The sequence below is a fragment of the Gymnodraco acuticeps genome, unplaced genomic scaffold, assembly GCF_902827175.1.
Source record: "Gymnodraco acuticeps unplaced genomic scaffold, fGymAcu1.1, whole genome shotgun sequence".
Taxonomy (NCBI): Eukaryota; Metazoa; Chordata; class Actinopteri; order Perciformes; family Bathydraconidae; genus Gymnodraco; species Gymnodraco acuticeps.
The window spans coordinates 829,621-845,694 of record NW_022990368.1 but is presented as its reverse complement, the minus strand read 5'-3'; the positions used below and the strand labels follow the sequence as shown (position 1 = coordinate 845,694).

Genomic DNA, 16,074 nt, shown 5'->3' with positions numbered 1-16,074 from the left:
AAGGGACAAGACACTGATTCATTATAAGACTTCGGTTGGCTATATACGTGTAAGCCTGACTGAAACTACAGCAGAAGTATCTTGGCCTCTGAAAAACTGTAAAAGCTGTTTCACTGCCCTCCTTGGTAGTCCTCTGCTCTTATATTAGCAGAGCTGGGAGAAGTACTCAGATCTCGCACTTAAGTAAAAGTAGAAGTACCAGAGGAACCTATGGCAAAAATCCTCACCTAAACAGTACTTTCCTATACCTCAAGTGAATAACCATAGAACATGTGGAGGGGGGCTTTTGAAAGTCTGTGTGGCCTCCCTCTGAGTTTGGGAACCACCTCCCTGTCCTGCACCTCCACCCTCCCCTCATCTCTCCCCTCCTCTCCTCTCTCCCCTCCTCTCCTCTCTCCTCTCTCCCCTCCTCTCTCCCCCCTCTCCGTGATATCCCGCCGCTGCACCGGTGTGTTCAAAAGCCGGAGCGCAGGCGGGGGGGGAGCAGATGGTGCAACACTGAAAGAGAAACACCGGAGGAAACATCTCTGTGCAGTGACATGTGGACGCAATAAATGCACATTGGTAGTGCAGCAGCATCGGTGTCCGATCCGCGGTAAAAGTAGAGGAGAGCAGCGGAAGAAACACGGAGCGCTTGTTCGTCCCCCCGGGTCAGCACCGCAGGGAGGAGACAGGCAGGGGAGGAAAGATTCCCCTAAACACAGTGAGAGCGTCGGATGAGGAGAAGAGGAGAGCGGAGGGCATCGGATAGGCAACAAGGAGTGAGTAGAAAAAAGTTATTCTCAAACTTCAATTTACTCTAACTTCAAACAAGTGTTACAACATCTCTGCTCAATACAATTGTAGTTGTTGTTATGGTTAGTTTTATTTAATCTAAAATGTCAAATGCTTATTTTTTATTGTTATTACCCTGGTGTGAGCTTACGTTTTCTATCCTGTGTTTCACCCTTCTTTTGTGGCTGGATTTCTCTAATAAAGGTTTATCTTATCTTACACTTCAAACTGGCTGCATTGTTAAAACAACAATTTCAAGCTTTTGCAGTGATACACCATTTTAAAAAGTAATGTATCTGTCTTCAAGCTCAGGCAAGATGTTAGGTTGTTAAGTTGTTCCCCCTATCTTATTCCTGCATAGTCTGAGTGTGTGTGTGTGTGTGTGTGTGTGTGTGTGTGTGTGTGTGTGTGTGTGTGTGTGTGTGTGTGTGTGTGTGTTTGTAGCCTTTATTTAACCAGGTGAAAATCCCATTGAGATCAACGATCTATTTTTCAAGGGAGACCTGCAACACGGAGCGCTTGTTCGTCCCCCCGAGTGTGTGCGTGTGTGTGTGCGTGTGTGTGTGTGTGTGTGCGTGTGCGTGTGTGTGAGTTTTTCAGCTGCTCGGTTTTCCTTAACACAGAGAGGTTGACTATTTCAACTTGTCAGACATTCAGTTAACACGGTTCTTATAAACACCAGGAGTTTAAGATATTTTAATAAATGATAATATTATTCTGACATTGTTATATAATATAGAAATATTTATGGTGGAAGGTAAACAACCTGATTTTTTGTATTGAACAATTTTCAATCTCATTCAAATTGAATACAATGTTTTGATATGATTGCTGAATTTTAAAGAAACGGGCTCACATTCAATTCAAAATCTCCTCACGCCTTCATTATAACAACAGCCTGTACTCTCGTCTCAATTCGTACAACAATGCTTTCAACCAGAACCAAAAGTCTCATCTGTTTCACACTGTTTTAGGAATGATTTTAAGATCTTATATATTGCCTTTAAGGAACTTCTTGCCCTGGTTTTCAGACTATATTTTAAACTCTGTAATCCTGTTAAACCTAATTGTAAATCCTCAGGCATGGAAAAAAAGCCAAATAACCACAAAACTACCATAAAAATACACAAAATGACAAAAAAGTGACAGAAGAGAACGACACAGATAAACAAAACACCTCCATTTGAAACATTTCAAAAGACACACATCATCAATATTTGATTGGAGGGGGGAAAAGATGTTTGAGGACACAAATCTCAATGTCTTTTTATCTAATTTCCCCTGACAGTGGCAGCTCCAGACTTATTGGACCCTAAATCCGCCACTCACAACACCAAGCCCCGCCTCTCCTTCTCCACAAAGCCAATCACACTGACTCCCCGGGAGGAGAGTGAGGTGAGAGAAAAAACAGAGGAGTCCAGATTTTTAAAAGTAATTTCTTTATCTCTTGATTCACATGGTGCTCATGTAACAGTGGGGAAAAACACATATTTTAAAAGTTTATAAAGTATTTATGTGAGTTGATTGATCAGTTGAAGTGTTGTAGATGGTTGCCACAGTGATGAAATGGAAGACGGTGACGGCCATCTTTCTTTTGGTGGTCCTGTACCTGGTGATGGGAGCAGCAGTCTTCAGATCCCTGGAGCAGCCTCACGAGAGGTAGGCGGGAGAAATACATTTACAGCTGTCTGTCTGCGGCGCTATGAGAACAAACATCCATCTATCCCTCAATCTGTTTACCTGTCACTCCCCTGTGCACATTTGATATTTCATGATGTCTTTAGATTTCATTCATGATTTAGAGATACTAATGTCTGCAGGAAAAAACAGGCTGAGCCACCAAAGAGAGTCACAGAGGTTGAGAAGTCACAGAGGTGTGTCCTACTAAGACAGGGGTGTCAAACTCAGGGCCCGGGGGCCAAATCCGGCCGTGACTTCATTTTATGTGGGTTAACCCTAACCTAACCCCACAAGAGCTTGCAAAGAATATAATATGTTTATTATACAGTTACATGCCGATTTACAGAAGCACGTTGACCATAAACTACATGTCCCACAATGCATCTCGTTTTGTGACATGCACACTGAATAGACTTGCAGTTATTTCCCCTGGACTTCTGCTTTCAGACGTAGTTAATTATGAAGTTATTACCCTATCCGATAAAAATCCAATTCAGAGGCAATCATGTCATATAATACATTATTTTATATATACGATATATTTATAAAAGTTACAACCGGCCCTTTGAGTGCAACCATAATGCTAATGTGGCCCGTGATGAAATTGAGTTTGACACCCCTGTACTAAGAAGACCACTATTTTGACGACAAACAACCATGTATATCTAATGCCCCGGCCACACGAGGACGAAAACGGTCGTTTGCGTTACTGTTTAGTGTCATATAGACCGTTAGGCCACACGAGGACGATCGAATACGGCACTAAACGACTGCGTAAACGATAACGGGTCCCAAGGTGGATAGAACGGCATACGCAACGCTCTGGGGGGTCCAACGGCTCAGTGTGTACACCCTATACGATCATTTTCTGATAATGATGAGGCAATAGCCCCGCCTCTCCCCACCTCTGCTGCTCACCCCCGCGTCAAAGTAAACTGCACACTGAATTCAGATTATTTATCTTTCTCTCGATATGGACATAAACGCGAGTTAAAGGTGGGGTAGGTAAGTTTGAGAAACCGGCTCGAGATACACGTTTTGTTATATTCCATGGAATGCTCTTAACATCCCGATAGCAATGAATATCTGAAGTGCTTTGACAAAAAATCCATAACAAAATGTCATCTGTGGAAGCCGTAATACTGTAAAAAGTACAACCAATCCGTTTAGCCGGGCCGGCTAAACGGATTGGATTGCCGTCCTGTCTGTCAGCCTTCCATCTCGTGCACGCACATATGTATCTCGTGCCGTCAATGGGCGTGCATTGCAGCAGCAGGCGGCCACTTTCACCAGTCTGCTGACGTCATGTGCGCGTTCATGTGTGTTGGAGGAGGTGCTCTGTAAGGAAGTCTGAAGGAAGGGGCGGATTCTTTTCGGGTGTGTACTTTCAAATGTTCGTGCACTCGAGCCGGTTTCTGAAACTTACCTACCCCACCTTTAAGTCTAATCTGACAGGACGGAGACACACAGCTCTGCTTACCTGCAGCTCCTCCCGCTGTGATGCGGCGGTGAACGGAGTAAAACACACATTTCAAGTCAGATCATCACCCTTAGCTATTTTAATTACCTCTCAAACTACCTAAACTAGATATAAATATGTTTATTTTTACTGTCGGCCGGGTCACTCATTACTGGATCAGCTGCTGCATGAAACAGACACTGGCGCTGTCCGAAGAGAGGGAGGAAAAAGAGAGGCTCCGTATATTTTATTATTATATTATATAGATTCGTTATTCATTTGTTTTAAAGCTCAATAAATAACAAAGAAGACATTTGACCGGCACTTTTATAATTTTGTCGGAAGATTTAAACTTTAATACACGTTGACTGGCGAAAAACTCTTCGCTGCTTTTGTGGAGGAAGTTACAGCGCCACGTACAGGCTCCTGCATATGTACTGCAGCTTCTCCAGCGGTTGGAGCTAAACGGAGCGGTCTCGTGTGGGCAGACACTATCCGGATGACTATTGCGTGTGGACGGAAGCTTTTTTGCGATTGCGTTTGCGTTAATCCTATGCGTTTAGCCGTTTTCGTCCTCGTGTGGCCGGGGCATTAATTACTTTGTATACAGACTTGTGCATACATTATTCAGTAAGTGTGTTATTATGATTTTTAGTTATACATTTCCAAATCTAATTTTAACAACCACAAAGCACACAAAGCCTTGACCCCAGGGTGGACCCTGCTGTAGACTTAGAGCCTAAATATGATCTTTCACAAGTCAAGTCATTTTCACACAGTTTAAAAAAGATAAACACATTTCATTTTCAGAAAATGAGCCGTAAAGTCATCGTTCAGAGTTATTACTGTATTGTTTTTCGAACAAGAGTTTTGAGAAAGGTGGACTCTTATTGTGAAATATGAACTAATGATCAGAAACATTTCTCCCATACTTTCTCTTTAGTGCCCAGCGTTTGGCCATTCTCACCCAGAAGCTGGAGTTCCTGTCCACACACTCCTGTGTCAACCAGAGCCAGCTGGAGGAGCTGGTTAAGGTTAGACCTGCCTCACATTAAAAACGACATACGTTTGATTGAAATACTGTTCTGTATTTGAACAGTTATAATGCAGCACAGCTGCAGTGGATTCAGCACCATGGACAGCTCCTACAGCTTCTTAGGAGGAAAAGGAGGACATGTGTAGCCACAGATATTTTGTTTCTGTTTTGATACTCTCAACTAGTTACATTTCTGAACGATTAAAGCCTTCACAGGGACTCACACTGCATTATAGGAGACAGCTTGCCCCTCCTAGTTTGCCAAGTTACATACAGTGTATTTTCTGTCTTCTATCGGATCCTTCCTGCAGCACTACAAGAAAGACAAAGCTCAAAAGCACCAGCTAAAATGTTTCGTGATAATATTTACTGCATAACATAATATTTGGTTTCTAACCAGGATTTGATAGTTTCCAATGGTAAGTCAATACTAATTGTTGATCTGAAACACACATTTAAACTCTCTCTCTACCTCTCTCTTTCTCCTCTTCAGCAAGTAGTGTCTGCCATCCGCTCAGGAGTGAACCCTGCAGGGAGGCTGACCAATCACAGCAGCCTGTGGGACCTAAGCTCCGCCTTCTTCTTTGCTGGGACTGTCATCACAACCATCGGTAGGACACACAGTGTTGATCCCTCTCAAATTCCTCCTATCAGACAGACAGACATTCAATTACTTTAAAATGACTCACACTTACTCACAGGAGCACTGCCATGTTGCTCCAGAAGTTCAGAGGGTTCACTCTAAAAGAATAAAATAGAGATTAAGAATAATAAATTGTTTAAAAACTCCCAACACATGTAGAGTATATAACCAGATAACCACACACCCCTACTTGCATGTTTATGTGTTCAATTATTTCAATGTGCTAGTTTCAACTGCTGTGGGAAGTATGAAATGGTGCTTGATATCCTCTCTGTCCTCTGCAGGTTTCGGGAACACCTCTCCCCACACAGAAGGAGGAAGGATCTTCTGCATCATCTACGCCTTGTTGGGGATTCCTCTGTTCGGCTTCCTCCTGGCCGGCGTAGGAGATCAGCTCGGCACCATCTTCGGCAAGGGCATCGCCCGAGTGGAGAAAATGTTTGTGGTGAGTCCGGGGTAAAGTTCAATCACGTACGCTGGGCAGACACACAGATATTGTGTTACATGTTTGAATTCCATCAAATGTATTGTTTGAAGGGTGCAAGTCTTTAAGCCAGCGTTTCTCAAAGTGTGGGGCTCGCCCCACTGGTGGGGCGCAGAGATGTGATACAAAATACATTTTTTATTATTTTGTTAAAAAAAAAAAAAAAAGTATTTTGTACAAAATAATAAAAAAGAAATTCTTATTTTTTTTTTTCACACTGGTGGAATATCAAAATAACGGCTCGCCCGGGGTGCAAAACGCATCAATGAAAGCGACCCTCTACCACACAAAACAACACCTGTAAATAACCCAATTTGTGTTCTTTGAAATTGAAAAGGATAATTGCATTGTGTTTGTTACTTTCGTTGCAGTTGTATGTCTTAAGTGTAATTTGGCATGCTTTTATTTTGAAGGCGAGTTTACGCTGTTGACAGTTGTTGTTGCTATGGAAACAAGAAACGTTTCACAGCGGGCGGAACTTGTCATAAAGTCCGCGATAATAAAGCCCACCCATTTAGAGGCAAGATATGATTGGTCAATTGTACTGTCATTTGACATTACTCTCTCTTCAGTTACTATTGGCCCTCTGTGAATTCATAGCTGGACGTCCAATCAGCTCCTGTCTTCACCTCGCAGAGACGAGCTTCTTTCATTTAACCCTTCACATTCAAACAGAAACTGAATAGGCAGATTCAAAGGATTTATTTATTTGGAAATGTTATTTTAAATACAATTTAATCAAGTTATTATTTGTAAAACTAATTACTAAAAACATATTTAAAAAAGATATATAAAGAAAAATATAATTTTTTTTAATGTTTTAAAATATTATTTTGTAGAATATCTTAGGCCCTCAGAGACAGGCTCGCCACTGGTAAAAAATCTCTCATACACACATGTGAAACGCTCTCACAGACACACACAACAGCGTTGCAGTCGGGAAGAAAAGCAATGTGGAGCGAGAGAGAGAGAGAGAGAGCGAGAGAGAGAGAGAGAGCACACCTTTATCTATTTAATAAAGTTGTAAAACATAAAGTAAGAAATCATTCCAAAAAGTTTAAAAGGGGAGGGATTAGTCAAATATGCATAAATAAAAAGAAAGAATGCTAACTAGGTAACATAAGATAAGAATAAACAAGTTTAAATGATTTGTTGTGATCATATTCTAAAGATGTTTGGATTATTGAAAAGTATACAGCTCCCTTTCATCTGAGTGTTGAGAGCTGTATCCATAAATTCATGTTGGGCTCAAAGTAGGGCTGCTCGATTATGGCAAAAATCATAATCTCGATTATTTGGGTCAATAATTGATATCACGATTTAAAAAAACGATTAACCATTTACTTTGAAAACATCAATTTCTTGAAGAAAATCATTTGAAAAGTATGTTAGTTGATTACCCTGAACTTTAAGTATAATTCAACTGAAAAACCTATTTTAAAAAAATAAAATCGTTTTATTTCGATTATGTTGTTTTCATAATCGTTGCAAGCCAAAATCGTAATTGCGATCAAAATTGATTAATTGAGCAGCCCTAGCTCAAAGTGCACCAGATTGATGCATTTAACCCTGCCGAGGATGTGACGTCCACCACCAAATAAAGCAGGTTAAAATAATTAAATTGCATATATTTTATTTTAGTAAACACTGAAAACGGGTCTCACAGACCCAAACAGCACACAAAGGTTAAAGGTAGCATATAATAATGTTAAAATGTGCTAAATATATACACTGCAAAAAAAACAAAAAAGAGGAGTAAAAGTAGCTCACGACTTGTTTTAATTTTGAAAGTAGCTTTCATCCTAAAAAAGGTTGGAGACCCCTGTTATAGAACGATACATTTGACAATTTTAAGCTTGGCCTACCATTTTATTGGAACGATGAGGAACAGGTGGGGCTTGAAAAGGCCCACCTGTTCAAAGTGGGGAATGACAGAAAAAGTTTGAGAACCACTGCTTTAAGCTACCCTGAATAATGAACATCAAGAGATACATGTGAAACATATTGAGGTGATAGTTATAGGGTCAACCTATGGAATATAAACAAGAATACATTAAAAGAATGTAGTGATACGTGTGCATTTTAACAAACGTACAAAAACATTATCTTTGAAAGCTGCACTAACCAACACTGAAATGACATAATGGTTTCTCTGATTTATGAAGTTTTTACTTGACTATATTTGAGTTTCGTCCTTATAGTTTGTTATGATTTACAGTTAGAAATGAGGGGTTTTGTTTTTGTGCTTACTAAGGTTTTGATGAGGTATTAGGCAGAATAAGGGGTTACATGCAAACCCTTTTAGAATTAGAGATTAGTTTGTTTGTTTTGTGTCGTTTTTTAGATTCACCTGTAGTCTCTCTGTAAAAACAGTATTTCTAAGAGGAGATGGTTGAGTCTTTAAAGGAATGCCTCAGCATTGTTGTTTTATGTCAAGTCTTCAGCTCCCAATAAGAGAAACAAAGCTCACAAAATGTGTGTTTTTAAAGTTGAATTTGCTGCCGTTTGAAATATGCGTTCGAGCCTTGAATGAAAGGAGCTGAAGTGTGCAATGTAGAACGATTTGCTCCTTCTGCTGCTCTTAGGGCACCCGAGGGACTGAGTACTGAATATTATGATTAAGGCTGAGGACAGAGGACAAAAGTTCATTGTCTGGGTCTGTGTGGGTGTTGTCAAAGCCTTTTTGCTCTGTGCCCAGAGTGTGTGAGACTGCAGCATTATCCTCAGTGAACACTGTGAATGTCTTTTCTTTCTACTGCACCCAGGGGACCAATTTATGGAATAAGGCTATTATTACTTACAGCGTCTATCTGTTTTACCAAATCACCTCGAAAACGGTTGTCTCTCTGGTCCATACTGATATATCTCAATAACTGTTGAATGGCTGGCTAAGAAATATTGTAAAAACATTTATGCATCCCAGAAGATTAATCGTATCACTTTGTCAATCCTTTGACTTTTAATCTTTGTGACTTTTGGTTTTAAATGAAATGTCCAAAGAAATATTGAATGCATTGTTGCTCACTAAATGCTAACAATTGGATGTAAATGGTAAACGCACTGAGTTACAACGCTATCAATGAGTTAAAAAAACATATATACAGTGATGAAGCTATACTATGTTCACCCTCCAAGTTTACATTTGATGAAGCTGTAAATTATCATTGGATTACTAGTTTTTGGTCATAAACCAAAGTATTATATAATAAAGAGATTCTGAGCTGATGATGATGATGATGCTGATAACGCTTTATTAAAAAGACAAAAATGTCGCCAAATTGATTACAATTCAATTCGATTTAGTCTTTATAAATTCAAAGTCCTCCTCATGCGCCCTGCTCAGATACATTTGGTTTGAACAACAAGTGCTTCTCACGGATGGACAAGTTAAATGTACATATTTTAGCATCAACATATTGGATACATTGGATCTAGTTTGTCACGGTAGAGCGAAGGAAGCAGGACCCAAATGCAGATTAAACTGATATACCTTTATTTCAAGGATAACGAAAATAGAACTTGGACAGACAGAACACTCACCGGTGAACACAGTCAACAACGAAAGACGAACCGACAAAGACAGACAGAAAAACCAGAACTTAAATACACACAAGACTAATCACACAAACAAGACACAGGTGAGGAGGGAGGAGAAAACACAGGGGCCATAGGTGAACACAATCGGGTAATCAGACACACCAGGGAAACTAACGACAGGGAACCACAGACAGATCCAAACAAGACAAAACACAACGCAGACAGAAAACCAAAAACAGATCTAGACAAGACACCACAAAGACAGATCGTGACAAGTTAATCCATTTCAAGATGCTATTTGTTGCCACTCAAATTGAATTAAACAGACAATGACCACAAAAGCTTCATGTGTATTTACAGTGATCACAAACAGCCCATCTGTAGAGTTTGGTACCTGTTACCTCACGTGTCCCGTCTCCTCTGCCCCTCTCTCTCAGCACTGGGACATCAGTCAGACAAAGATCCGGGTCATCTCCACGCTGCTGTTCGTGCTGTTTGGCTGCCTGCTGTTTGTGGCGCTGCCAGCGGCCATCTTTAAACACATCGAGGGCTGGTCTGTGCTGGAGTCCCTTTACTTTGTGGTCATCACGCTGACCACCATAGGATTTGGAGACTTTGTGGCAGGTACAAACACAAAGCCAATGACTGAAGAGCAAAATCAGACAGCTAATTTAAACCTGTCTGTCTCTCTGCCTGTATCACCTGGTGAACTCTTCTTGATGTGTCACACTCATTGCCTCTGTCTCCATGTCTAGGTGGTTCAGAAATAGAGTACTTAGATTACTATAAACCAGTTGTTTGGTTCTGGATTCTGGTGGGACTCGCCTACTTTGCTGCCATCCTCAGCATGATAGGAGACTGGCTCCGAGTCATCTCCAAGAAGACCAAAGAAGAGGTATGAGACCGCTGGTTTGATGTTCAGTGATTTCTCCAATTTCTGCAATTTCTCCCTTTTTCCTTTTTTTGGTTTTGTTATTTCATAATGTATGTTATATTTCATTTTCAGGAAAGAAAACTGCATTGTGTGATGATGACAACTTAATAATAATAATTTGAAAATGCAGTGAAAATTATAACATTTTGCGCCCAGGCTGTTTACTAGAAAAAGCATTGATATTAAATAAAGTGAACATTTATCGCCATTTTTTATTATGTAATGCAGTGTTATTAGAAATCTGTTTATCTTTCGATGTATTTGTGTCTTTCAGTAAAGTGACACTCAGGTTCTTCACGCTACTGTTGCAGTGCCTCAACTTTTGCCCTCTGCTTAATGACATTTCAATGATTAGACTGTTTCCTAATCCAATCCACCGTCTGCCATCTAAACACATAAACGCAGTCGTATGCCATTACCGTGAGAATCTCCAGAGAAGAAAGGGGTCATTCAGACAACATGTGATGATGTCCTCATCAGAAGAAAAAAAATCTTATAGCACTACTCGTATCTTCAACAAGAACATGCTGACATGACATGGTGTAGCCCTTAGCTAAACATAATTAGTTATATTATTCAGGTCTGAAACTGTTAATTGGTGATGTGTGTGTGTGTGTGTGTGTGTGTGTGTGTGTGTGTGTGTGTGTGTGTGTGTGTGTGTGTGTGTGTGTGTGTGTGTGTGTGTGTGTGTGTGTTATTAGTGGGATATAGTCTGAAGTACAGGCATTTGAAATGTCCGTTTGAAGAACGGCTCTAGTCCTCTTTTAATGAGTTATAAAGACAAAACTGAAGCCTACTCATTAGCATAAATATCCTGGTTCAACACATTGAACACGTTTTTTTTAACCTACCCTAATTTGGATTTCGAGGGAAGAAGCGCAATTACAGAACGTAATAACTAAAGGACAATAGCATGCACTTATATGTTACAGCTATTGAGTTTATATAAAACATCTTATTCAGAGGGGAAAACGTTTACAAAAAAACAAAACATTCAAACATGGAAAAGACATAATGTGATTTGGTCATCGACTGACAGGTCATGGATAACTGATTGTCCATGGATATAGTCATTTCATTGTATTATCAAATGGTGATAATATATGGTAACTTTATTAAAAAGAAACAGGTCACTGTGGTGAGACATTTAGACAAAACGCTTTTTAAAGGTTATGTCTCTTTTTTTAAATTATTTTACATTTTGCCACTGCCATCAAAGAAGGAATAGTTTTTCCAGCAGTTCCTTAAGTGTAAGGTGGGGTAGGTAATTTTGGAGAAACCAGCTCGAGTGCGCTAGAATTTGAAAATACAAAACCGGAAAAAATCTGCCACTTCCTGCACATGACCAATGAGGGCACGAGATAAGTTTGTGCACAGATGGAAGGCTGACAGGCAGTTATCCAGTTATTTTAGCCGGGCCGGCTAAAATGATTGGTCGTGCTTTTTACAGTACTACGGCTTCCACAGATGACATTTTTGTATGGATTTTTTGTCAAAGCACTTCAGATATTCATTGCTATCGGGATGTTAAGAGCATTCCATGGAATATAACAAAAAGTGTATCTCGAGCCGGTTTCTCAAACTTACCTACCCCACCTTTAATCTTTATTTATTTCAATGTCTTTCTCTCCTTGCAGGTAGTGGAGATCCGAGCTCACGCTGCAGAGTGGACGGCTAACGTCTCCGCAGAGTTCAAAGAGACACGGCGGCGTGTTAGCGTGGACATCCACGATAAGTTCCAGCGTGCCACTTCAATTAAACGCAAACTGTCCACTGATCTGGGATTCATCCCCGGCCCTGAGCTCACCCTGCCCAGGAGGACCATGTCCGTCAACTTCAGCGACGAGAGGAGCGAGAGTCTGATCAGTCCTCTGGCCCGAAACGGAGGCTTGTTCATGAACGGTTTGGACCCCGAGCGAGGAGATATCGTGGACCACTTCAAGTAGAGAAATCGTTCCAAGGTCTTTCTGTTGGTGGCCTGATGAGAATGAAGCAGTGGTGACTCGTCTTTAGGGACCGCCCCACCTAGTGTCAGCAGAAAGTAATGAAAATAATAATTCCAAAAATATGCAAAATATATTTTACGATCATATTTAGTCGTCTGATTCGTCTGTACATTGCTGTTTTAGTCTGCGTTCTTCCAACTAGTGTCTACAGTGTGCCTATTGAGCCGTGTTGAGCGATGTGGGTCAAGCCCCTCTCTCTGCTGCCAAAATGAATGGGTGCTGTAAAAACTACACTGCGCATGCTCAGAGTCTTTTTCTATTCAATGTGTGTGGCAAAAAATCACCAGTGGGGCAAAGTGCTGGCAACCCCACCAAAACGTAATCTCATGATTCAGAGAGCTGATAGGCTGTAAATACGTGTGCCGCGAAAAGTGTAGTTGTGAAGAGGAGACGAGAGAGGTGCAACTTATAGCGATTAAAATCAGTAAAACGGAAAGAAAATGAATGAAGTTGACCATCTACTTCAGCTTTGGTAAGTTCATTTATGTCATTTTATTGAAAAAACAAGTAGAAAAATTAGAATGTGGTACTCTGTGACGACCCAGATGAGACTTGTTCACCCCGCTGCAGGAATGTAAGCCTTGCTGAAGAACATTTGTGGATACAGCGGGACACTTTTCACCGCCAGGGAAATAGAGAGCAAGATGGAGGACTTTCAAAACAGTTGATCTTGTTGGAAACGACATTAAGTGAGTGTCTGTCAACTTAAGATCTTGGAATTAAGCAGAGATGACAATTTAAAAACGAATTGATTATGATTATGATGGTTTGATATGATGATATCAGAGTTGTAAAAGGTACAGAAGATTATGAAATACAAAGATGACAGACTCTGGTGGTTAGATGCATATGTTGTGCTAAAGACTGCAGAATGTGAAGATGTTGAGAGGAGGGGATATGCTTTGGTTTGTCGCACAATCAGCCGTACTGAAGAACAACATAGATGGAAAACTGTGTTGCTGATCAAGCTACAAACTCTAGCTCCTATTTGAGCTGTATTTATCAGATCTCTTCAGCAAACATTATATTTAACAAGAATGAAAAGTCCTGACCCAAATATTCAACTGTTAAGGGCCCTATTATGGTCATTTACAGGTTCATATTTGCATGTGGTGCCTCTATTGTGACATGTTTCCATGCTTTAATGTTCACAAAGGTCTTTATTTTTACCGTCTGTCTGAAACCAGGGCCCAGTCTGCTCTGATTGGTTAGCTGGCCGGCTCTGTTGTGATTGGTCAACTGCTTATAGATGTCCCGCCCCTTAGTTTTTCACATACAATGTGTTGGAGCGCTAGCCACTAGAAGAGTGAGCGTAACGTAGTGATGTCATTAAGTAACGAAGAAAACTAAAGACTACAATGGAGAATAATTAATGGGGTTGACCACTGCAGCTTCCACATTACTTTTTGAGGTTTCGATCTCATCATAATTTTGATTTGACATTGGATTATTTCCAGTAAAAAATGTCCACCACCTCTTTTTGGTGTTGGTCAAGAGGACGAAGGTGAGCTTCAAAGTGGTCTCTCTGATTCAGTCATTTTGAAAGAAATGTAATCACTTAATGTCTGACATTTGTCAAACCGCTGCTGTGCCTTAAACTCTTCATTATGCCAAATCAAGGCTAGCACAACACATTGTAAGGGGTTGTTCTTATTATGTGTAACACTTATAAGTATTTAAACTGAAGAAATAAGGTGTTTCATAAGGCCATTGCTGATGTATTTATCTAGTCCAACAAAACCAAATCAGTTGCTGTAACTACGGCCTGGAGCCATGCGTGCCTATGTGCATCAAACCATTTGTGTTTTCTATAATAATATAATTTAAACGGCTCTTTTGACACACACACACACACACACACACACACACACACACACACACACACACACACACACAGATCATTTAACACTTAGAACATTTTCCGATTACATTAGGAGTAAAAACCATATTGTAGGTTGACTCGATTTCAAGTTAAAATGAAAATCTGTTGAATGTAATGACAAAGAAAGTCGGGGGTGCAGCTTTAGTTGTTTGGTGCAAATAATACTCAGAGAACAGCAGGTACAAATCTGTCAGTGGTTATTTTACTTCTATTGGACGCTCTAAGAGTCTTTAAAGAGCCCCCTAGATATCTAAAACGAACCTAAGAAAGGGTGAGGGGTCAGCAGGAGAGTCCCATACATGTTGTGGTTTTCTCTCCAGCAGACTATAGCAGTCTGCAGGTTCAGTACTAACACTAATGGAAACAGTAGTGACGTACGCTTTGTAGAGGCTGTTGGTCTGCGTTCTTCTCCTTAGAAAACATATGACAATGTAACACAATCATCCTTTTCAGCTGTGCTAAAAAGAAACTAACTTAAAGACATTTTATTTTCTGCTGATGTGCTAGAAATGTGAATGGTTTTTATGATGATGAGAACTGTATTTTTATAAACTGTATGTTTATACTTGTAGAGTACTTTCTTAACTGAGAACACATTGTAATAATAATGTCTGTAGAGCTGATCGAAACGCAATGTAACAGAGATTTTTGTACAATATCAAACTTGAAAATATATCAGATTTCAATAATTGTTCTGTTTGCTGTCTTTTTCAAAGTCTTTGACCTTTACTGCCTTTGGCATCACATAATTGTACAAACAACACAAACAAGATCCTACACTCTCTCCTCTCCATTGCAAAACAAAGTTTGAATTCCATTGTTGTTGACATTTTTCAAACTTCAGTAGTGATATTTGACTTGCATGTATTGTACAAGCTGATTAAAACCCTGTTGTTCACTTGCATAAATGCTGCAGATGTAATGCGTATATTTGCATTTTTACTGTCACTGTCAATCATATCTTAACAATACACACCAACACAGTCATTGATTAACAACTTTGCATGTTCATAAGGATTTCAAGTTATAAACACACAAATAACCTGTAATGTTAATCCAGTTCCTCTCAGACATGCAATGACCAACTCCTATTTTAGACCAACCCTTTATTAGATATTTGGAAGTACATGTATCTTCTCTTCTTTCACACAGTTCACAGCCAGTGAGTAATTTTTAGTGTTTAAACTTCCTGTATGAGTGACTGGCATGTGGCTGCAGATCTTATGATGCATGAGGGAAAGTTATCAAAGCAGGAAGTACAGAGCAGAATCAACAGCTCACAGTGAGATGGATACAGTACAGCGGCTCATTTCACCAGGACATTTTCTCTATTGTAAGAGCACATCGTGCGAGCCAAGGTCGGCTCACATCAAACTGTAAATCCTCAATTAAATGTTAAAACTTGTTATACTTGTTTGTTCGGAATAAACCAAGGAAATTAGCTTTAGAGGTGCTGGAAGGTTTTTTTGTTTGACTTTTTAACACAGCCATGCTATCCGTTTCCTGTTCCCGGGCTTTAGGCTAAGCTAAGCTAACCGCTAACCTGTTAATTTACCTGACATTGTCATATTCTTCACGTACCCTTTGTAACCTATAGCTTCGTTCTATCATTTATGTACAGCATAATGTATTACCTTTC

General features: G+C 40.0%; 1 protein-coding gene across 1 annotated transcript; it reads left to right on the top strand.

Annotated features, from left to right (window-relative positions):
• The first annotated feature begins 490 nt into the window (after positions 1-490).
• kcnk2a (potassium channel, subfamily K, member 2a) lies at positions 491-14,422 on the top strand. Its single transcript, XM_034224340.1, has 9 exons — positions 491-761; positions 2,063-2,205; positions 2,321-2,433; positions 4,857-4,947; positions 5,443-5,560; positions 5,877-6,037; positions 10,051-10,237; positions 10,369-10,508; positions 12,185-14,422. Coding segments are annotated over exons 1-9 (1,263 nt in total). The 5' UTR covers positions 491-760; the 3' UTR covers positions 12,494-14,422.
• Positions 14,423-16,074: the final 1,652 nt, after the last annotated feature.

Excerpts from the sequence above, each read along its gene's own strand:
- kcnk2a (XM_034224340.1), top strand. Across the intron at positions 4,948-5,442 it reads AGCTGGAGGAGCTGGTTAAG|CAAGTAGTGTCTGCCATCCG; the intron begins GTTAGACCTGCC and ends TCTCCTCTTCAG. Across the intron at positions 10,509-12,184 it reads CCAAGAAGACCAAAGAAGAG|GTAGTGGAGATCCGAGCTCA; the intron begins GTATGAGACCGC and ends CTCTCCTTGCAG.